General features: G+C 37.2%; 2 protein-coding genes across 2 annotated transcripts; one reads left to right on the plus strand and one right to left on the minus strand.

The window, feature by feature from the left end:
- Positions 1-9,568: 9,568 nt before the first annotated feature.
- LOC107781257 (uncharacterized) lies at positions 9,569-13,210 on the minus strand. The gene has a single exon (XM_016601937.2). It carries the CDS (start codon positions 12,654-12,656, stop codon positions 9,576-9,578), a length of 3,081 nt encoding a protein of 1,026 aa, XP_016457423.2. The 5' UTR covers positions 12,657-13,210; the 3' UTR covers positions 9,569-9,575.
- Positions 13,211-14,492: 1,282 nt separating this feature from the next.
- Positions 14,493-15,773, plus strand: LOC107781256 (uncharacterized). Its single transcript, XM_016601936.2, has 3 exons — positions 14,493-14,731; positions 14,832-14,878; positions 15,518-15,773. Exons 1-3 carry the CDS (start codon positions 14,551-14,553, stop codon positions 15,647-15,649), a joined length of 360 nt encoding a protein of 119 aa, XP_016457422.1. The 5' UTR covers positions 14,493-14,550; the 3' UTR covers positions 15,650-15,773.
- Positions 15,774-24,392: the final 8,619 nt, after the last annotated feature.

The raw sequence follows: 24,392 nt of genomic DNA on the forward strand, positions 1-24,392 counted from the left end.
TTAGTCAGCATTAGGGTTTTAAACCCTAAACTAAACTTTTTCCTTTCAGCCAGCATTAGGGTTTTAAACCCTAAACTGAGCTTTTCCATGCAATCAGCATTAGGGTTTTAAACCCTAAACTGAACTTTTTCCTTTCAGCCAGCATTAGGGTTTTAAACCCTAAACTGAGCTTTTCCATGCAATCAGCATTAGGGTTTTAATTTAAACACTAAACTGAGCTTTTTCATGCAATCAGCATTAGGGTTTTAAAACCTTAAACTGAATTTTCCTTTTAGTCAGCACTAGGGTTTTAAACCCTAAACTGAACTTTTTCCTTTCAGCCAGCATTAGGGTTTTAAACCCTAAACTAAGTTTTTTCATGCAATCAGCATTAGGGTTTTAAACCCTAAACTGAATTTTTTCTTTCAGTCAGCATTAGGGTTTTAAACCCTAAACTGAATTTTTCCTTAGTCAGCATTAGGGTTTTAAACCCTAAGCTGAACTTTTTCCCATGCAATCAGCATTAGGGTTTTAAACCCTAAACTGAATTTTTCTTTAGTCAGCATTAGGGTTTTAAACCCTAAACTGAATTCTTCCTTTGTTCGGCGTTAGGGTTTTAAACCCTAAACTGAACCTTTCCCCAGCTAGTCGGTATTAGGGCTCCAACCTTGAACTGAGCATGCATATCCTCTTTCATCAATTTTTATGAACTTCCTGGCGAATAATTAACGAAATTTTCCTAGTGAAACTGGGGCAGAAAATTTCGTTCGTTTGTTTTCTCCCGCAGGTCTAACCTCGACCCACATGGATCGAAATGACCCACGAGATGAGTCCCAGTTCGGAATCAAAGAAGAAAAAAAGAAGATGTCCCGAGATATCGGAGTAAATGGAAGGCGGATTGACTCCAACATTTGACTAAGGTCCTGAACCCTGCCAATCGCGTCTCACTCAGTATCCCGGAGATTAAACAAAGTCGCCGCAACTCGCAAGCATCAAGATTCAGATCGGAGTCTACAAGCAGAATCAGCTAAGACCCAAGATCAAGTCGTAAAAGAATCATAGATAGGAATCTTGTAACTAGCAGTTGACATGCACATAAGTAGTTAGTTCAGTTTCCAATTTTCGTTTGGTTGTAATAAGGCGGTCAGTGACGTAGCAGTGACAACAGCGACAGCAGTAGCAGCAAACATTGCAATCCCATGGTAGTCCCAGCTACCAAAACTTCTCGAACTACATTGACCTGATTCCTGTTTAGCCCAGGATATGTAGGAAATCTTTGAAGCAAGATTTGGTCAGATCTTTCAAAAAAACATGCTTCATACGGAGTGGTCCATAGGCAAAAATCGCTCATACACGCTCACTTTATCTTTGCACGGAAACTCTTCATGTTTTCCGAACAAAGAGGGGCAGCTGTGAGCACGTGATTTTTGTTTCGCACGACAATCGCTCCAAAAGAAATAAAAAATAATAATAATCGGCCCCGTTGTACAAATTTTGGATTTTTACATGGCACTTTGTTGGTTATTTGCGATTTTTGCCCATTTTTACTTTATTAAAACAAAATAAAAAAATGTGTGTGTCATGCATAATTTGAACCGTAATCCGGTCGTTAAATAGAAAATCATGAATAGGCATCTTCGTCCGTGCTTTTATTTTATTTGATTTTACCTGTTTTGAAATATTGTAGTGTGTGTGCAAATAATTGTATCGAGTGTGTATTTAATTTTAGTTTGATTTTTTGCTTAGTTTTGTTTTTAAAATAAATAAGAAAAAGAAATAAAAAAAAAGACCCTTTTCTTCTTCCGGATTGGGCCAATTTATTAAAATTGGCCCAAACAAACAATACCCAAACCAGGCCTGCCCGGTCCAGTCCAGGTGATGCCCAGAGAGTCCAAACGACGTCGTATTGATACAGGTTGATCTGGGCCGTTGATCTTAGATTGATCAATGGCCAAGATCACACTTCCCATACCCACGAACAGAACCCGACCCGTTTCTACCCGGACCAACCCAAACCCTTTACCCTCGAAACGACACCGTTCCACTTAAGCCATCAGATCCAAACCGTAGATCTAGATTGATCTAACGGTTGAGATCCGCCTACCCACTAACTATATAAGCCCATAATCTTACCCTGCCCCCCCATCCGAACCCCAGCCTCGTCGTCTTCACCAGAACCCCCAAAACCTAGAGCCGCCCTGTACTCTTCACCATGAAAACCAGTGGCATGGATGCCGGTGACCTCCACCTGAACACTATAGAACCCCCTCACCACCCTGAACATGGACCTGTTGACCGTTTAGGTCGAATCATCCTCTAGGTCCTCGAATCTTCATTTGAAGATTCGAGTCAAAACTCGATCTACACCGTTTAACCCCAGCTTCACACCAGACACTCCCCAGACCCCCCTCGTGACCAAACCATACTTGGTTTGGTCCGAATCTGATCAGGGAACCATGAATCCCAGATCTGAGTTTTGGAACTGGGTGATTCCTCGTCACTGGTCCGTGTCTTGTTCGAGCCAAAGAAATTAAGGTCTAATGGACCTTAATCGAAGTGTTTCTCATCTGAGAAACACTTCGATTAAAGTCCGTTCAGCCTTAAGAAAGGTCTGTCCAAATCCGAGTTCAAACTTTTGATTTTTCGAGTTTTAAGGTGAGTTTGCTTTCTTTCCTTTACTTGTTTTAGTCCGTGTGATTTGTTTTAAAAGTCTGTTCATATTTGTTTTAATTTTATCAACTTTTGTTTGTCCACTTTACCTGAACCTCTGTGTTTGTCTGAATCCCCTCTCCTATTCTGATAAGGCGTGTTGTTTGTTGTGCAATTAGTCTGAATTTCAAATTTGTACTGATTAACTGATTCCTCGAAGTACAGTTCTGTTTAATCAGTATAAGTCGAGTCATGTGTCCTATACTTTTGAATGTCCGATTTTTGGCTACGATTGTATGTGTTATAACTAATATAGTCGAGTCGACATGTGTCGTCAAATAGTTTCAACTGTCTGAACAAAATGAATCGATTTGCTTCTGTTGAACATTGCCTGAATCAATTAAGAACTAAGTTCATTTACTTATAGTTGTTAATGTGATTTCAGAAACCTAATGTTTAGGCTGTAATGGTAATCTGAACTGGAGGGCATGTGCACAACATGGGCATAAAGGCCCTTTTTGAATTAAATAGTTTGACAGCATGTGCTGTCAGACTACATCCTGCTGCCCATGTTTGCTTTTAGTTAATAAAATGGGAAAGATAAGTCTGCCAGGGAATGTTGATGGGGTTTAATACTTAATTAGCTAAAGTGGAACTGAAAATGGAAGGCACATGGGAGGGGTACTGTGATATTCTAAACAGGCTGTTAAAAGGGGTAGTGTTAAGGCTTATAAAAGGGGGCAGACATCTAACTAAGAGGAGGGGATTAGAGGTGAGAGAACCCTGAAGATTTAGAGGATTAGAAATCTGAAAAAAGAAAACACAGGGAGGGAGGGAAGCACACTGTGAGGAGTTTTTTTTTTTGAAAGCTTGAAATACATACAAATAGATGCTGACCTGACAGATAGAGGGGAGAAACACACAGACTGTGAGGATATAAGAGATTAGAGGAGAAAGGATACCATCGGATAATAGAGATAATTAGGAGATCTGAGAAGAGGGAAAGGATGGTATATACACACACAGACAGAAATAGGTAGAGAGAGGCATAACACAGGAAAGAGGAACTGCATTTTTCCTCTTTGTCTTGATTCTCATCTGGCCTGGATTTCCCTGTCCCATCTCGATTTCTTTTGAGTTATGTTTGAGATTTTTAGTTGTGTGTAGCATCAGTGCATTCTCAGATCTGTTTTGCCTAAATTCTGAGTCATATTACTGGGAACTTTCCACATTCTGCCATTTTTCATTGGCTCCAGCTGCATCTCGCATTGGGATTTTGTTTCTATTTTGTTGCTGTTGCTGCACTTGTTGTCATTGTTACTCTGCTGATCGCCCTCTTCTTCAATTGTCAAATATTTCCAGGTACACAACCTCTGAACCATGTATTGTTGAAAGTTTGAAGTTGAAGCAGAAATAAAGAAATGAACATCTGTTTATATTATAACATTGGTGTTAAAAATAGGTTGAATGTTAGTTGGGCCTGTATTTGTTTAACTGCAAACTGCAAACATTCTGTATAGACTAACATACATTCTGTTTGAGATGAACTATTAGATAGCATTGTTCAATAGTAATGACAATATGACAGACAGTATGTTTGATTTAGTATACATTCAGTTCAGTATAACACTCTGTTTGACTTAGTTATGACTGTATAACATAGAGTCATGGCAAGCACTTGTATGTATTTTGCCTAGGCCACTGAATTGACAAATCTGTGGTACTAAATCTGGGATAAATGTATCCCAAACAAACTCTCATGCAGTCACATTAAGAGTCTGGCTATGAATGCCAGCTCTCCTGTCAGATTATTTGTTCCGATATAGGTTCGATATCGGGTCTCGGTATAGATTCCTTATTTCGAAATAATGCGATGACTGTTGAGGAAAACTAATAGTCGTTTTGAGTTCAATTAGTAGTAATTTTCCTAACAAACAGCCAATTTTATTCATCAATTTCGAATAGGTTAGAGTTTATAAATAAAACTTGGAGGTCGTTAAATATAACTCAGTATATGTTGTTAGTTTGCTTGCAATCTCACTTAGCAAATTAATAAGCGTATTCACTCGATAAAGACAAAGCATGAGGTAACTCTCACCTCATAAACAATCAATCAGGTAATCAAACAAATTTAGGTTCGGCAAACATAATAAAGATTCAGTCTGTATTTGTTCAAACAAGTAAAGTTCGGTATCATTTTTCTTTTTAAAGACAAACGTGGTAGGAATATAGTCACTATAGGATACCCTTCTAAAATAATGAGACGAGCCTCGCCAAATGAGATGTAAATCGCGGGGCCCTCAATAAATAACCATAATAAATGTTTAGAATTCAGGATAGGCCGTTTCAGAGAATTTTACGGCCTTCCCAAAATAACAATGCGCTAGTTGCTTTAGGCGCGCCTTTAATAAATTACATTCTTAAACTTGGGTGCGCATTGATGTGACCCGAATCCAAATCTCAATGGAGTCGAAATGTGTTTAACAATTACGGGTGCATTGATTGCGACGTAGTTCAAGATACATTTTCACGACGTTGTAATTCTATAAAAATAAATGATAATAATAAAAGCGGTTTAAACTTAATGAAAGCACGTAAGCCATAACATGTATTTAAATCAGATATTTAGCCATTATAACAATTTAAGCGACCGTGCTAGAACCACGGGATTCGAGGGTGCCTAACACCTTCCCTCGGGTCAACAGAATTCCTTGCTTAGAATTTCTGGTTCGCAGACTTCATTTTGGAAAAGTCGAAAATTTCCTCGATTTGGGATTCAAGATAAAACCGGTGACTTGGGACACCAAAAACCAAACCTTTCCCAAGTGGCGACTCTGAATTAACTAAATAATCCCATTTCGAATATTGTCACTTAAATTGGAAAAACTCTCTCGCGCATTTAACCCTTCGGGGCGGGCGCTCAAAAAGGAGGTGTGACAGGGGCTGGTTCATGGATTTTCACGAAGGAAAATATGGAGTCATCCACACAGCGGATAACAACCCTCTTAGCTCATATGGCATTGGTTCAATACGATTAAGGAACCATGATGGAATGATCAGAATATTAACAGATGTTCGATATGTACTGGATTTGAAGAAGAATCTCATCTCTGTGGGAGCCCTATAATCAAAATGGTTCAAAATCATTGCAGAAAATGGAGTGATGAGAGTATGCTATGGTGCACTAGTGGTAATGAAGGCCAATCGGAAGAACAATAACATGTACCGTTATCGCAGTAGTACAATTATTGGGATAGCGATAGTAACATTCAGTGACGACAAAGAGGCAGAAGCAACCAAGCTATGGCATATGCGCTTGGGACATGCTGGAGGAAAATCCTTTAAAACTCTATCAGATCAAGGATTGTTAAAAGGAGTAAAGGCTTGCAACTTGGAGTTTTGTGAGCATTGTGTCAAAGGGAAACAGACAAGGGTTAAATTTGGTACAGCGATCCATAATACTAGAGGCATTTTGGATTATGTACACTCTAATATTTGGGGTCCTTCCAAAACACCTTCATTGGGTGGGAAGCACTATTTTGTAACCTTTGTTGATGATTTTTCCCGAAGAGTGTGGGTGTATACAATGAAAAGCAAAGATGAAGTGTTGGGAATTTTTCTCAAATGGAAGACGATGGTGGAGAATCAAACAGGCAGGAGGATCAAGTGTATTAGCACAGACAATGGAGGTGAATACAAAAATGATCATTTCAATAAGGTCTGTGAAAATGATGGCATCGTCCGACACTTCACTATTAGACATACACCACAACAGAATGGAGTGGCAGAACGTATGAACCGGACCTTTCTGGAGAAGGTACGGTGTATGTTGTCCAATGCTGGCTTGGGCAAAGAATTTTGGGCTGAGGCAATTACATATGCATGTCACCTCATTAATCGTCTACCATCTGCTGTTATTGATGGCAAGACACCAATTGAAAAATAGTATGGAAAGCTTGTTGTAGATTATGACTCTTTGCACGTGTTTGGCTCAACTGCATCATGTGATAGAGTCAAAATTGGATCCAAGGGCAAAGAAGGCTATTTTTATGGGAATTACTTCTGGAGTCAAAGGATATCGCTTATGGTGTCCTATGACAAAGAAAGTAATATTCAGCAGGGATGTTACCTTTGATGAATCTGCTATGGTAAATAAGGTAACAGAAGATACCAAACAAAATGAAGATGCTTCTAAGCAGGTGGAGTTTGAGGGAAAATTTATTTTTCCTACACAAGAAGCAGAGGAGGAAACAAATGAAGATTACCCTCTGGAAGGAGAGCCAGTAGAGGAGATTCCAACTCAGGAACCTCAATAACAACTTGAATCAATAGCAACCAGCAGGCCAAAAAGAACAATAACGAAACATGTTCATCTCATAGAGACGGTTGCTTGTGCAACCTCAATTGTAGCTGATGATGTTCCTACCACTTATAAAGACGCAGTCCAAAGTTCAGAAGAAGATAGGTGGAGGATTGCCATGAATGATGAAATACAGTCCCTTCATCAGAATCATACATGGAGATTGGCCAATCTCCCGAAGGGAAAGAAAACAATTGGGTGCAAATGGTTATTTGCAAAGAAGGAAGGATTTCCTAACCAAGTAGATGTTCGCTATAAAGCAAGATTGGTGGCCAAAGGATATGCTCAAAAGGAGGGAATTGATTACAATGAAGTGTTTTCTCCACTTGTAAAACATTCCTCCATTAGAATTATGTTGGCTTTGGTAGCACAATTAAATTTGGAACTAGTTCAGATGGATGTAAAAACTGCGTTTTTACATGGAAACTTGGAGGAGGAAATCTACATGACTCAGCCAGAAGGATTCAAAGTTACTGGAAAAGAAAATATGGTGTGCAAACTTGAAAAATCATTGTACGGATTGAAATAATCTTCTAGACAATGGTACAAACGATTTGACGAGTTTATGTTGCGGCAAGGGTACAAGAGGAGCAAATACGATCATTGTGTGTATTTGCGCAAGCTTAAAAATAGTTCCTTTGTATATCTTCTCTTATATGTTGATGATATGTTGATAGCTTCCAAGAATTCAGAAGATATTGATAAGTTGAAGATTCAATTGAAGAAGGAGTTTGAGATGAAGGATCTGGGTGAGGCAAAGAAAATTCTTGGCATGGAGATAATAAGAGATAGACGTTCAAAGAAACTATGTTTATCTCATAAAGGATATTTGAAAAGAGTACTACAACGTTTTAGCATAGATGAAAAGACTAAGCCAGTTAGTACTCCACTTGCTCCTCATTTTAAGCTAAGTACTACTATGTCGCCAAATGATGAAGCTGAACAGGAGTATATGTCAAGGGTACCATATGCAAATGTTGTTAGTAGCTTGATACATGCAATGGTCTGTTCGAGACCTGATATTTCACAAGCTATTAGAGTTATTAGCAGATATATGCATAATCCAGGAAAGGAGCATTGGCAAGCTGTGAAGTGGATTCTATGGTATATTCATAATACTGTAGATGTTGGGTTAGTTTTTGAGAAGGAATGCAATCAGTCTGTAATTGGATATTGTGACTCAGATTTTGCGGGTGATCTGGGCAAACGAAGATCAACTACTGGTTATGTGTTTACTTTTGCAAAGGCACCAATTAGTTAGAAGTCTACTTTGCAGTCAACAGTTGCTTTGTCTACAACATAGGCAGAGTACATGGCTATTACAGAGGCTGTAAAGGAGGCAATTTGGCTTCAAGGATTGCTAAAGGAGCTTGGTGTTGAACAAAAAGGTATCACAATTTTTTGTGATAGTCAAAGTGCTATTCAATTAGCGAAGAACCAAATTTATCATGCAAGGACGAAGCACATTGATGTTCGGTATCATTTTGTACGAGAAATCATAGAAGAAGGTGGAGTCACGGTGAAGAAAATTCATACTACAGAGAATCCTGCTGATATGCTGACAAAAGTGGTGACTACGATCAAGTTTCAACATTGTTTGGATTTGATCAACATTGTTGAACACTGAAGATTGAAGATGAAAACACAACCAAAATTTGTTATTGAGAGAGAATTGAAGATGTGGAATTTTGCCAAGGTGGAGATTTGTTGAAGATGTCAAATTGTCCCACATCGGTTGGGAAGTAGAGTTGGGGGGGATTTTCCCCCTATAAAAGAAGGCCTAATGTTTAGGATTTAAATACACCTCTCATTTGCCTTCTTATCTTCTTAAGACATTTGTATCTTCTCTCTTTAGTATTATTTCACTTGTATTTTGGAGTGGAATAAAATATTGGTTGTGTCCGAGGAGTAAGCAAAATTAGCCGAACCCCGTAAATTCTGGAGTTCCTTTTAATGTTGCTTTATTGTCTTATTTATTATTTGGCGGCTGTCATAAATTTTTGGTATAGTAGTTGTGACTTATTCACACTATATACATTTGGCTTACGCAACACACATTAGCTTTAAATTCTGTCTCCGCTTTCCCTAATGCCTATGCTTGGAATGCTCTCTCGCGGCGCAAGGCCAGCGAGAAGTGTTTCCCAGAATGGGTGGCAACTAGCAACTAGCTATCTGATCCTATGTTTTAGGGATCGAAATCAGACTCTTAGGTACCAGTTTATCTAATAGCCATTTTCATATAGTGATAGTTGCTCATAACTGGTAATCAGTAGGCTATACTTAGTTTAATCTCAATATATAAGCTATTCCCAAGTCCCATATTTTGGTAGTTGCAGATGATGTACTTCCTTTATCATCACTATATAAAATTCTCTCTCGCGTTTCCCAGAATGGGTGGCAACTAGATTAGGCTATACTTAGTTCTTTGATACATACAACTAGAGATGTCAAGAGCTGCACAAACTACTCTTGTATTATATTAGTTATGCAGATTATATGTTGGAAACCAAACATTGTACAAGTACTACGGAATTTTATGCAGATACTAAATTTTCTTATACTTCAAACAAAATATAGTGCATATACATCATGATTCACTGTTTACTATTTTCAACACAATTCTGTCTACTGCCCTCCAGTACATGTTCCTCCAATTATCATCTATCAAATATAAGAGTAGAAATACTGCAGAAAGTCCTGTTACAAAGCCCAAGAATATAACTACAATAAAAAGGACATTTTCTTGATCATATTTGTTCTCTACAGTTTCAGTGATAGATGGACCATTGTTACTGCAGTTCATCCCACCAGGAGCACCACATAAGTATTTGTTTCCAATATATGCTGTTCCATCTTGATACAAAGTGTCAAAATGCAGACCGCTTGGAATCCTTCCACTCAAATTGTTATAAGACAAGTTGAGATCCTGAAGGAAATCTAACAGTGTTAATGTCTCTGGAATTTCCCCTGTTAATTGGTTGTAGCTGAGATCCAATGACTCGAGGGAACTCATCTCACCAATAGTCTTTGGGATAAGTCCGAAAAGATTATTATGTGAGAGATTCAGCAATGGAAGTCCACTTAAAAGGCCAATTTTCTCAGGGATTTTACCAGTGAGAGCGTTGCCTGAGATGTCAAATCCAGTGTTGTAGGAATACACTGACTCAAGCAATTGTGTCTGTCCTTTGGTGACAATTTCTAGCTGCGCACCAGTGAACTTGAGGGAATAAACATAACCTAAGATGGTCGCCTCATTTTGTCTTTTCATCATTGTTTTCAAGCCGTCAAGATTCTCAGGAATGGGGCCAGATAGATTATTCCTGGAAAAACCAATATATTGTAGATTTTCCAACTTCACTAGCCCTTCTGGGATAGATTCATTGAAACAGTTTGATGCGAGCACGAGGATACGGAGGTGGTGTAGGTTACCGATGAACTTTGGTATCCTTCCTTCAAATTTATTGCTTGCCAAGTTCAGAATCTCCAAATCCTGAAAGTTTTCAATCACCGTTGGGAAAGATCCTTCAAACTCATTCCCGTTCAGGTCCAGATAACGAAGGCTTGTAACGCGTTCAAGTTCTTTTGGAACAATTCCAGTGAGCTTATTTTGTCCAAGATCAAGGTAAATGAGAGACTTGCAGTTTCCAAGATTACGTTGAATGGTGCCTGACAAGCTATTATTGGAGAGATCAAGAACTTGGAGAATATTAGGTTGTTGGCAAAATGATTCAGGTATTGGACCATGAATTTTGTTTCCGGATAAGGATATGGACCTGATACCGGGAACTTCTCCTATCTGTGTTGGTATTAACCCTATGAAGTTGTTAATTGACAAATCAATGACATTAACATTCTCGAGCTGAGAAGGAATTGGACCTTGAAGGTTGTTACTGGCCAAATTTATTATTGTTGGAAAAGGAGAAGATTTCAGCTGAATTGTTGAAGGTATAACTCCCTCAAAGTTATTCATGCATAAATCTAGTACAGAGAGGGAAGGGAGATTGAACAACCAGTATGGTATGGCTCCTGATAGACTGTTGTTAGCCAAATTCAAGATTGTGAGGTTTGTCAAATTTGAGAAGAAATCTGGGATTTCTCCTCTCATGTTGCAAGATGTAAATTCCAAAATCATGGGCTGAAAAGTTTGCACAAAGGGTTGATCTTGATCGTCAATTTCCAATGACAATCCACTAGCACCTATACTAATTTGATCCAATCTAGACTTTTGGAACAAAGACAATGGCATATTGCCATTCAGCTCATTCATCTGAATATAAAGATATGAAAGCTTAGGAAGCTGAAGTATGCACGAGGGAAACCGACCTGTTAGCTCATTCCATTCTAAATTCAGGTACTCAAGGGAGGGGATTTGACAAATTGAAATTGGAATTTGCCCTTGTAATCTATTCTGGAAAAGAGATAAGTACTGAAGACCTGTTAAACTGGACATGATTACCGGGAGTTGGCCTGTGATATTGTTGTCATTGAGCATCAGTACACTTAATTTCTTAAGGTTTGTGATGGAAGAAGGTATCAACCCTTGGATCGAGCATCCATCAGCTCGGAAAAAAGTTAATGAAGTTGAATTGCTTAACGAAGGAGGAATCGTTCCACCTACCCCTGTGAAACTTATGTCAACAAATGTCAACTTTGACCATGGGACTGAAAACATTGAAACAAGATTGATGATCATAGCAGGATTACTAGCAACATAAAGTTCCTCAAGTTGAGGAAGGTAAGGGATATGACCATCTAAATCATTGGAGCTAAAATCAAGAGTTGAGAGGGTTGTGAGATTCGATAGCAGATCAGGCATCGAGGATGTTAGAGCGTTAGAACTCATTTCTAGAATAGAAAGCTTAGTAAGGTTAAGTAATAGCCCTGTTGGAATTCTTCCTGAAATTTTGCAGTAGGGCAATTGAAGTGACTTGAGATTTGAAAGGCTTGATATTGGTTTAGCCCAATGAAATGATTCGGAGGCTTTTGATAGATCAACACCTGCCAATACAAGATATCTGAGGCCTCGGAGTCCTTCTAACCACCTTAGATTTGGACTGGATAATCGACCATAGCTGATAAAAGACGACAGTGAGCCGAAATCCAACTTTGGTGGTAATGTCAAGCTAATAGTAATAGAAGATAAATCAATTACTAAATTAGCACACGAAAGATCAAGCGACCTAAGAGATGTAAGGTTTGAAAATTGTGTGGAGATGGAATCTTGAAACATGGCATTTGAGAGGTTAAGATAAGTCAACTTTGTTAAGTTTGATATCTCAGTAGGTAGTTTTGAGAGCATGAAGTTGTTGAAACTCAGGTCAAGATATTGCATATGGTTAAGAGTGAAGAGCAATGGAGATATAGTACCATTGAGGGCATTTGATGTGTTGTTAGGATCTAAAACAAGTTCCTTATTGACATTGATTATGACTTCATCCGGATTAGGATTCCGGAGATTGACAACTACAACATGACCTGAACTTGAACATTTGATTCCTTCCCAATTGCAACAATTTCCGCCTTGCCATGAAGATAACCGATCAGATGGATCAGTCAGCATTGATTTGAAGCTCAATAGAGCTGCTCTTTCACTTTCATGGCAGCCATAAACGATCGAAAAATGACAAAATAAAGTAGCAAATATAAGGAATATTTTGAGGGTCCACATAGCTTCAAGATGATGAACAATATCCTAGGTTGTCAAGTGTTAAGATTTATACAGCAGTTAAATGCTTATTGTCTAGCTAAACACTTAAACTAAATTATTCATAAGTTTCTTTCCTAGAAAGTCTTCATGAATAAAACAGCATTATTTTGTCTAGGTTTTTACTAATAAATTGAAAAAAATTGCATTCTACGGTCGGCAGCCCGATGGACAAAGCATTCGGCTTTCAAACAGGGTCCAGAAAAAAGCCGCACCCCAAGGGGTATGATGTAGACAACATACCCTAATGCAAGCAGTGATGACTGCTTCCACAGCTTGAACCCGTGACCTATAGGTCACACGGAGATAACTTTATCGTTGCTTCAAGATTCCCCTTCGCATTCTAAGGTCAATGACTTAATTTATGTTTATCAAAATTCTCCAGAAACTTGATTTAATAGGGGAAAAAAATGGATAGAGTGTCTGTAAGGTGTCTTCATTTCACTGTTAATACCAGCAATTATCAAATTGTTTACAGAGAAGGTGGTTTACTTTGACAAAGTCCTCTGTCACATCTCTTCTAGGTTTGAAAAAAATGATATATCTGTTTTTAGTATATACTATAATTTTATATGCCATTGGTGTTGAAAACTATGTGTGGTCATTTTCCATGCCTTTTACAAGTGAGTAGCTTTTGCTTCTTGTGACATAATGCAATTACTTCTTCAATCCAACAAATGGAATTTGTCTTAATCATTTTTGACTTTGTTAGTTCTTCTATACACCAATTTCACCCTTATAAGCAAGTGTAGCTCTAAGATGCCTTTTATGCAATACCATGTTGTATATATAATTAGCAAACTTGAGAGATGACCGGAGATTACTCAGAAGTGAGTCATATAAACAACTTCTACTTACTTTTGAGATCTCTCAATCCTTAATCAAAGGTCTCGGAGAACTGTTTGGCAAGGAGCGCTTTACCGTCTTTAGTTGTGTGTCTGACGCCAAATTTGAATAGTCAAGCCAATGGACTAGGAATACATGGTAAAAAAAAAGTAATGAAATATCACTTATCAAAAACTAAAAGCACTAAATCTGGTCTCCTTTTATATATACTAGTTTCTCAACCTGTGTTTTGCAGTGTACGTCAAAACTTGTAGCATATGGTACGGTGTTGTAAAATTATCAACGTTATTAAAACATAACTTTGAGTAAATAATTACAGATAAAAAAAACAGTGGGAGACTAGGGCTCAAATTGCAATAGAGAAACAAAGACTATATGATTTCTAAGTGATTTCCTCCCATTTCCCAAGTCTTGATGGTCAAAGTTACCCGGTATCTGTGCTGGTAGGAGGTAACATGTACTCCATTAAATAGTAGAGATCCGCACAAGCTGGCCATACACCAGTGTTATCAAAGAAAAATCAACAACAACACAACAACAATAAACACAGTATAATCCCACAAGTAGGGTATGGGGAAGGTAGTGAGTACACAGACCTTATCCTACCTTGTGAAGGTAGAGAGGTTGTTTCCAATAGACCTCGGCTTAAGGAACACTAAACTGGAAGTAACCAACAATAACAACAACAAGAAAAAAACAAAGACACTACATGTAATAACAAAGATCTAAGAAAAGAAATACAAGAATACTACGAGCAATACTGATAAGAATGACGCAACATAAAATAACAAAGATCTAGGAACACGAAACTATAAATAGAAAAATCAACAAGAACCAGAAAATATGCTAAGTAGATTTTACATGGCTATATAACTCCTGAACCACAGTAATGGTCCCCCAAGGGTCCACATATATAGATATTTCAAGAGTTGTCACATACAAAAGATAAGATTTTAGCTTCTATACCAACCTTTGAAATGGAGAAATAACAAGTAAATAACGTGTCTTCTCTATGGCCTTAACTGCTGGAAGTAATGCTTATTCTCTTTCAAGATTTTATGTGCAAGCAGCTGATACCAAAGAAATTAAAGTGACAACAAAAAAAGAGACATGGCATGGAAGGAGAGAGCTTATATTTTCAACAGTTATTGCAGCTGTCCAAGTCAATGATTCTAAAACTGAGCTTCTTCAGAGTGTGTTGCTTGGATTTCACATTTTCCTTCCTATTTGATTTTTTAAAATTTTATCACAACTATTGAAAATAATATATTTTTTTTGCATTATGGCTCTTAGGATATCTCAAGAAGTCAGAAGAGAACAAGGCCAAGAATGATAAGGAGGTAACTATCATGAGTTTAACTTTCTATACATTAGCAGTGTAAAAGAAATTTTATACGATCAGGTCACTGATACTACAGCTAAATGACATTGTATAGCCGCTCTCAAAATAATAGCCGAAAAATATATATATTTTGTATATATATATACCTTTCTATGTTATATACAGAAATTATACATATTTTATATATTTTTTGGGCTATCAAATATAAATAGTTTTTAGCGCGGGTTAAAGTTGCAAAAAAAAACTTTTTATTTCTGTTTTGAAGGCACTTACCTTAGATAACATTGTTTAAGGTATGTGTGGAAAGAGGATATATGGATTATACATATATTATATATCCGTAGGTTATTTTTAGTATAAATGATCGGGAAGACGGCTATTTAGGTTAGTTCTTCTTTAAAAATAAGGCAATTGCTTGCGACAACCGGATTAAATACACTGATAGTACAAAAATTATGCTGACATATTGCTGAAGGAATTTCTACATCCTATAAAGTGCATAGTGTCAAAATATTTGTGAATTATAAATTTCTTTCTTTTTTTTTGGTTTTCTACAATTTGCTCAGTTATATCATTTCTACATCCTCTGCTTTGTTTTAATTATTTACAGCTTTTTACCTTTGTTTCTTCTATTTAGAGATTGGACAGTTACTATAAGCGCAACTACGGAGACTATTTTGGCTTTCTAGAAGGTGACCTAAAGCAAAAGAAAGAGCAACTCACTGAAGCAGAGCAAGGCATTCTTAAGTGGCTTGAAACCAACAAATGAATATCTCTCAAACTGGTTGTGAAGGCATATATATATACAAGCCAATTCATAGAAAGTTTTTGATGTAGTGATTGTATAAACTGGATATTATATATTAATTACTAGCATCAAATTCTTCCTCTCATAACCCTATTAAACTACTTTGAAACTATTTGTGTAAAGTTCTCTGTGCTACGTGGCATTTCAGGGCTGTAATAGTACCAATTCGGACATGTTCGGGGGGGGGTTAATAGGTTCTTGCAAAGTACAGGCGTGTGACTGGTAATTCGAGACAAATTCGGGGGGCTTCGTAAGGCTTTTTACCATTTTATCCTGCTTTCTCCATCCTTCCTACTTCCACTGTGAGACTATGTTGCTCGCACTTTGGGTTCAAAAAGGTCTTAGCAATATCCTGAATGAATCTCATAGCCAGGGGCGGATATATAGTGACGGGAATAGGTACCATCGAATTGATCATTTTTTTTTTTACTTAATCACATAGGTGTGAGAAAATCCTGAAAAGAATTAGAATAAATGTCAAGTTTGTAACTCATATTTATGAAGAATTTAGAACCTTAAACTCTCATTAAATTTAAATTTTAAATTTGTTACGACAGATTGAATTGGTAAAGTCACATGTCAGGCAATCTTTACAATAGAGCTGTCAATATGAGCTACACCCAGTAGACCGGCCCAACCTAGCCCGTATTTTATATGCTTGGGCTAAAAAATTTGGAGTCCATTAAAAAAGGAGGCTTTTAAGCCCGGCCCAAGAAAAAAAAAAGGAAGATGCATGATGAAAAAATGGGAGAAATTCAAAAATAGCCAGATTTACAAGTGGTCATTCAAAAATAATCACAGTTTCAAAAGTAATCGAAATTTAGCATAATATACTGGAGTTTGGAGCACCGGTGCTCCAGTCTCCAACAAAGTATATCGGTCCAGCATAATATGCTGGAAATTCATACACAGGTGCACCGAACTCCAGTATATTATGCTGGATTGGTCTTTGTTGCAACAAAATAGTGGCTATTTTTCAATGGCTTGGCAAACGCTGGCTATTTTTGAATGACCAGTCCGAAAATTGGCTAGACCGTGCTATTTTGACTGAAAAAGTGCATCCCATTCATTTAATTATGTCTTTTCACTAGGGGTGTTAAACGGGCCGGGTCAGCCTGGTTCCGGACCACCCCAGACCGGTTAAAACCAGAACCGTCCCGGACCGGTAGAAGGGGGCTGGGTTAAGGGCGACTGGCGGGTTGCACCGTTTACATTTGAAATATCGGTTACCCGGACCGGTATAACCCGGTCGATGAACAGTGTTGTTAAACCGGTTAACCGGCCCGACCCGGACCGGACCGGCCTAGACCGGCTTAACGGTAAAAAAAAATTAAAATAGCCCAATTTTATATTTTTTAAAAAAATTAACCCCCCTTGAAAAACTATAAATATCCCCCCCCCCCCTCTTCCTCATTTCTTCACTCATCTCTTAATTCTCATATTCTCTCATTCTTCAATCTTCATTCTTCACCTATTAAAGTGCAATCAACTATTTGGCTCTTTTTTTTTTTGGAATTTAATTTATCGTAGTATTTATTATTTGAAGTTTGAACAATTGAACTTCAAAATTGGAACAATTGACGTTTCTTCGTGGTAACATTGGAGTTGTGAAATCATCAAGTGCTCAATTTATTGCCGAATTCAATGCACTCCCTCCAACTCTTTCTCTTATTTACATTTTATTTGCATATTTATTTGTTGCTAGTAGTTAAATTTTTACAATATGTTTAATGCTGCAAAAAGAGTTTATAACAAGGTCACTAATCGGGGAAATAAAAAAAACTAGTTCTTCAGCTTCAACATCTAGTAGTAATTTAAATACCTCTCCAAATATTCCTGAAATATTACCTGATAATAATATAGATTATGAACAATTGCAGGAAGATTTTGGTATAGATGATAATGAATTAGAAATGGAAGATGAGATACCACTTACACCTAGTAGTGTTGGAGCTGCTAGCAGGGGTGGTGGTCATGGTGCTAGTAGTAGACCACCTGTGGCCCCGACTAGTAATCGTAGAAAAAGAAGTAAGGTTTGAAATTTTTTTGAGAAAATAGAAGGTACTGATAGAGTTAAATGCAAACTTTGTAATGATACTTTTAAACATAAAACTGGAGGACAACTAGGGGGACTGAGACACTTAGTAGACATATGAGAATTGAGCATCCTATAGAATGAGGATCTGATGGAGATGGAAATCAATCAACTCTAAACCCTACTACTGAAGGTCTTGTGAAATATGATAAAATGAAGGATCGTGAGGAGTTAGCAAAAATGATTGCTTTGGGTTGTCTACCTTTTTCTTTTGCTTCTTCATCATATCTTATTATGTATATTCAAAGGATTTACAATCCTTTATTTAAAGGTATCCCTAAAAGTACTTGTAGATCTAATATCTTTAGACTTCATGGACAATATCAAACATACATACGTTATTTGTTTAGCTACCTTCCTTGTAGAGTTTCTCTAACTTCTGATATTGGCCATGCTGTTAATGAAAATGATTATTTGACAATTACATGTCATTGGATAGATGATACTACTTGTATGCAAAAATGTATTATTGCTTTTAAATATGATGAAGATCAGAGTCATATTGCTGCGTTTATAAGTAGTACTATTTGTGAAGTTGTTGAATTTTATAATCTCAAGCAAAAAGTATTGTGTATGTCTTTTGATAATGCTTCTAACAATAATGCCGCAATTTCAATATTAAAACTGCATTTGCAACCACCTCTTGATGAAATATTTCATGTTAGGTGTGCATGTCATGTTAATAATTTAATTGTTAAAAGTGGCCTTGATTTATTTTCAACTGAGCTTTCTCATGTTAGAAGAGCAGTTGGTGTTATTCAAGGAAATAATAGACAATCTAGAATAAAGGAATTTAAGAATAAGTGTGTCCAGTATAACCTTAAACTCAGATTCATGCCATACGAAATTGTTGCTAGATGGAATTATACATATATATTTTTAAAATGTTGCTACAAATATAGATTCCCAATAACTAAAGTTGCTAATGCGCATTGTACTGATCCAAACCGTATGTTAACAACTACTACGTGGGAGGTCATTAATGATGTTGTTAAATTTTTATATAAATTTTATACAGCTATTGTTGAGTTTTCTGGAGCATATTATCCTACTGTTACTATGGCTTTAGTACATAAAGCTGAAATTTCTTTTCTACTCTTTAAATTTAAGAAGAAAGAAAAATATAGGGATGTTGTTGAAAAAATGCAAGCAAAATTCAAAAAATATTTCTTCCAATTCCTCCGATTTACTTAATTGGTGCTGTTTTAAATCCTTCTATTAAGATGTCTGATTGTCACCAATTAATGAATGCTTTATATACTTATATGGAGATTGAACTAACTGAAACCCCAGATTTATATACTTGTATGAACAAGCTAAATGAATATTTACAACAATTATATAATTATTGTGAGCACGTGATTTTTGTCTTACGCGACAATCGCTCCAAAAGAATTAAAAAAAAATAATAATAACAAATGGTCCTGCTGTACAAATTTGGATTTTACATGGCACTTTGTTAATTATTTATGATTTTTGCCCATTTTTATTAAACAAAATACAAAATGTATGTGTCGTGCGTAACGTGAACCGTAATCCGATCGTTAAATAGGAGATCACAAAAATACGCATTTCTTTTGTCCTGATTTGTTGCTTTGTTTAAATTTACCTACTTTTAACATTTTATACGCGTTAAATAAATATGTTAAGTGTTAGTTAATGGTGTCTTAGTTTTATTTAATTAGGTTGTGTATTTAGGAAATTAGAAATAAAGAAAAAAGAGGGGAAAATTTGTTTTAAAATGAATTTGGGCTACAAACATTATGAAATCTGAAGCCCAAATGAATGGCCCAATCCACCAGTCCGCACAGCCCACCCCCCAGGCCGCAAAACGACGTAGTTTAACACCAAAACTACGTCGTTTCAATGCCGATCCATCTCAACCATTCAAACTAAACTGATCCAACGGCCAAGATCAATTCCCCATAACCCACTGAGGAACCCGACCCGTTTCCACCCGTACCGACCCAAACCCCTTTAGGATGAAACGACACCGTTTCCCCATCAGATGAAAGATCTGGGCCTTCCATCTTGCCTTATCCAACGGCCGAGATCAACCCACCCATCCCATATATAACCTTCCAACCATACCCTACCCCCCTATCCAATACCCCAGCTTCCGTCTTCATCTCCTTCCCCACGAAACCCTAGCCGCCCCCTTATCCCTCGCCGTTAATCCCGGCAGCATGAACGCCGATGACCTTCACCTTAACACCCTAAAACCACCTTGACATCCTGAACATTGATCTGTAGTCCGTTTAGTTCGAATCATCCTCTAGGTCCTCGAATCTTCATTTGAAGATTCGAGCAAAACTCGATCTACACCGATCTGCCCTAGATTCATACCAGACAATCACCGGACCCCCCTCGTGACCAAACCATGCTTGGTTTGGTCCGAATCTAACCTTGGAAGCCCAAATCCCAAATCTACCATCCATGAACCCTAGAAACCCCAAGCCTAGTCCGTGCCTGTTTAAGCCAAGAGATTAGGGTCTAATGGACCTTAGTCGAAGTGTTTCTCATCCGAGAAACACTTCGTTTAAAGTCCGTTCAACCTTAAAGAAGGTTTGTTCAAGCACAAGTTGATTTTCTGTTTCTTCTTTCAAAGTTTTTAAGGTAAGTTTGTTTTCTCCTTGTTATTCAGTACGTGTGTGGTTTCAAGGTCTGTTCATATTTTGTGTAATTTATTTCGAATTTTATCAACTGTGTCCTGTCCACTTTGCCTGAACCTCGTTGTTTTGAGTCCTTCTTCTATTTTGTTCTGATAATGTGTATGTATGTATTTGTTGTGCAATTAGTTAAATTTCAAATTTGAACTGATTAACTGATTCCTCGGGTACAATTCTGCTTAGTCAATACAATTCGAATCATGTGTCCTATACTGTTAAATGTCTGATTTTGGTTTTGATTGTATGTGTTATAACTAATATAGTCGAGTCGACATGTGTCGTCAATTAGTTTCAGATGTTTGAACAATAACAAATTGATCTGCTTCTGTTAAGCATTGTATGAATCAGTTAGGAAAGGAATGTTTGTTTAACTTCTGAATTGGAGGGCATGTGCACTTGTGCACAACATGTGCATTTGTGCACCACAGGTGCATTTGTGCACAGCCTGTGCCCTGCATAAGGGCTTTTGAATAAAATAATTGACAGCACATGCTGTCAGATATATTCTGCTGCCCATTACCCTGCTTTAGTTTAAGAAGTATTAAACCTCTTTCAAAAGAGTAAGTCTGCCAGGGAATGTGATGGGGTTCTAATACTTAAATAGCTAAGTGGAACTGAAAAGAAGAGAGCACATGGGAGGGTGTTTGGTGATTGATGAACAAGCTGTAAAAGGGGTGATGTTAAGGCTTATAAAAGGGAGGCACATTGAGAGATAACAGACATAAGAGAACAGGGAGATAGAGATACAGACACACAGGGAAGTTGTTAACACAGAGAGAGGGGATTCAGACTGGATCATTGAGGGCTGAAGTTCGAAAAGAAAGAAAAACTGAGAGGGTTTCTTTTGATAACTCAAATAGATTTCAAGACTGAAAATTGGCACTCTTTTGTTTAAGAAGAAAAGAGATAGTGAGAGGGATATCATAAAAAGGCATATACAGACACATTGAGAGAAGCTATATACACAGATAGAGAGTGAACAAGAAACAGGGAATATACAGAAATTTCAGGAAAAACTGTTTTCTGTGTGGGTTTCATTTGCTGTCAACCTGTTGGGCTGTACTGATTCTTCCAAGTCTCAATTGAGATTTCTGGTGGTATTTTTGTGCTTAGTTTCCTTTGAGTTGGTCTGCCTGGAGTTTGGTTTATGCTTCACTGCCTACTGCTGTCATTTTCCACTTTTTTCCTCGTCTATAATTGTATCTTGCACCGGAACTTGTCCTGCTGCTGTTATCTGTTACTGTTGTTGTTTCGCTTGCACTGTTGCTCAACTGACTCTCTTGCTTTCTTCATTGTAAGCATCTTCTCAGGTACACACTTCGAATCTGTCTGATGTAACTAATGTCGAAATGAAAATTGAAATGGAAGATCTGAAGAATCTTTAATCATCTGTGGCTTTACTTACAGCTTTGCGAATATTGTTAAAGTTGTATAAATCCTTTAATTTGTAGCCTAATAGAGAATACATTAGTAAGTTTGTACTTAATTAATGTTTATGTTGATCTGAAACTGTGGTATTTGATTCGTTTAGAAGCATACAGGATGTGAATACAGTTCATGGAATGTGAAACTATTCAATATGATTGTTAGAATTGAACTCACTCTTTCAGCATGCTTTGAATAAGTAGGGGCCAATGGCTATTAAATCTAGCCAAATACAATACAGTTTTGAATCACCCAGTTTCGACTTCTTTAGGCAGTTTATAGGACTAGCTTTGAATATCATCGGTAACATTCTTTAATAAGGAATTCTACTAACCCTGTTTAAGCAAGTTAATCTAAATTCGACTTAAAGATGTTTGTTTGGATTAAGTTTTGTATTTCGTTAGCTCATATGTGATTTCCTTGTCAAATTAAAGCATTTTTCCATTAAACTATAATGTTTTTCTTAACTTTGTAAATAATTAATCATAAAAACCCGGATTAGGCCAAAGCAGCATATACCTTTTTTTTCTTCTAGTTTTAGAGACAAATGTCTTAGAAATGTAGCCACTTCAGGATATCCTTTCTAAAATAGAGACGAACCTCGCCAAATAAAGATGCAAATTGCGGGGCCCTCAATAAATAATCATAATAAATATTCAGAATTCAGGATAGGCCGTTTAGTGAATTTCATGGCTTCCTACAAAATAATAATGCGCTAGACTCTTTAGACGCGACTTAATTAAATTACATTCTTAAACACGGGTGCACATTGATGTGACCCGAATCCAAATCTCAACGGAGTCAAAATGGTCAACAACTACGGGTGCATTGATTGCGGCGTGGTTCGAGATGCATTGTCACGACGTTGCAATTCTATAAAATAATAATAAAAGCGGTTTAAACTTAATAAAAGCACATAAGTCACAACATGTATTTAGATCAGATATTTAGCCATTATAACAATTTAAGCGACCGTGCTAGAACCACGGGATTCGAGGGTGCCTAACACCTTCCCTCGGGTCAACAGAATTCCTTACTTAGAATTTCTGGTTCGCAGACTTCATTTGGAAAAGTCGAATATTTTCCTCGATTTGGGATTCAAGATAAACCGGTGACTTGGGACACCAAAAGCCAAACCTTTCCCAAGTGGCGACTCTGAATTAAATAAATAATCCCATTTCAAATATTATCACTTAAATTGGAAAAACTCACTCGCGCATTAACCCTTCGGGGCCGGGCGCGCGAAAAGGAGGTGTGACAGCTCTGGCGACTCCGCTGGGGATTATTAACCCAGAACCACTGGTTCAGGGTTCAAGAATTCGAGCTTAGAATAATTGTTATATTTGGCTTTATTATCTGATCTTTATTACATGTTTTTGCATAACGTGCTAAATGTTGTCTTTTACCGCTTTGATATTATCTGAACTGTATATAAACTGTGCTGAAACCCTTCTCTTCTTACCTCCGGGGAGAAGTTCGCTGGTCGAGACTCCCTATTCTGTTAGTGTCAATACCTGAAATAAGAAAGAGGTCGGACAAGTTACAAAGCCAGACGATCTCGCGGGTCCCCGGTACGTAGCCCCCTCCTCGACTCGAGTTGTCCGCTCGGGTACACAGTCTAGAACAAATACCCAGGTTACGAACCTAGAATAACTTGACTTCATGCCGGATCCCTAGTAGGAACGCTTATTTGCATCATGTTGCATTTGACTTAGGGGACTCAACACAGGGGTTGGGTCCATCTAGGACAGGCAACCTGAAATGAAAAGACCATCCTGCTGCATCCTATTTGTTTTGCGCATTTATTTGCTTCAGTTCCGCATGCTGACCGGTTTTTTTAAAAAAAAAAATTAAAAAGGAAAAATAGCAGCGTAGGGAGATAATTACTTCTTTTGGAAAAACCAATGTCCGAGTAGTGTCGAAACCTCGCCGGAATTTCTTCTAAAATATATATATATAAAAAAAGAGATTGTCTTCTAGTTTGATTTTAAAAAAAATATATATAAAAAAAATTTTCTTTTTATCATTTTCAAAATAAAAAAAAGAAGGTATTTATTTAAAAAGTAAAAAAAAAACAGAAAAATTCATAATTCAAAAAAAAATGTTGTTTCTTTTGTAATACCCCTTTTATAAATTCAGACTAATAGTCCAAATATTTCCTAAAAAAAATAATAATAAATATTTTCTTTAGTCTTTATCTCTTTTCAAAAATAGTATAAAAATATATATTCTTGTTTTCTAGGTTTATTTGATTTTCTCTATTCACGATAGCCCGAACTACGCCGGTTTGATTCTCACCGGATGTGAGATACGTAGGCAACCCTCGTCGGGTTCAACCCCATTTTGCTAAAATAGCCAAAATCAATAAATAAATAAAAAAAAAAGAAGTTGTTGTGTCAATTTTTAAAGAGTCATAAATAAGTCAGGTGATGTTGTTTTGTCATAAATAGCCGAATATTCCCGAAAAGGGACGCCGGAAGGCTGACTTTGCATGAACAGCCACCTTTGGGTCTTG

This window comes from Nicotiana tabacum, chromosome 11, assembly GCF_000715075.1.
Source record: "Nicotiana tabacum cultivar K326 chromosome 11, ASM71507v2, whole genome shotgun sequence".
NCBI classification, from domain to species: Eukaryota; Viridiplantae; Streptophyta; class Magnoliopsida; order Solanales; family Solanaceae; genus Nicotiana; species Nicotiana tabacum.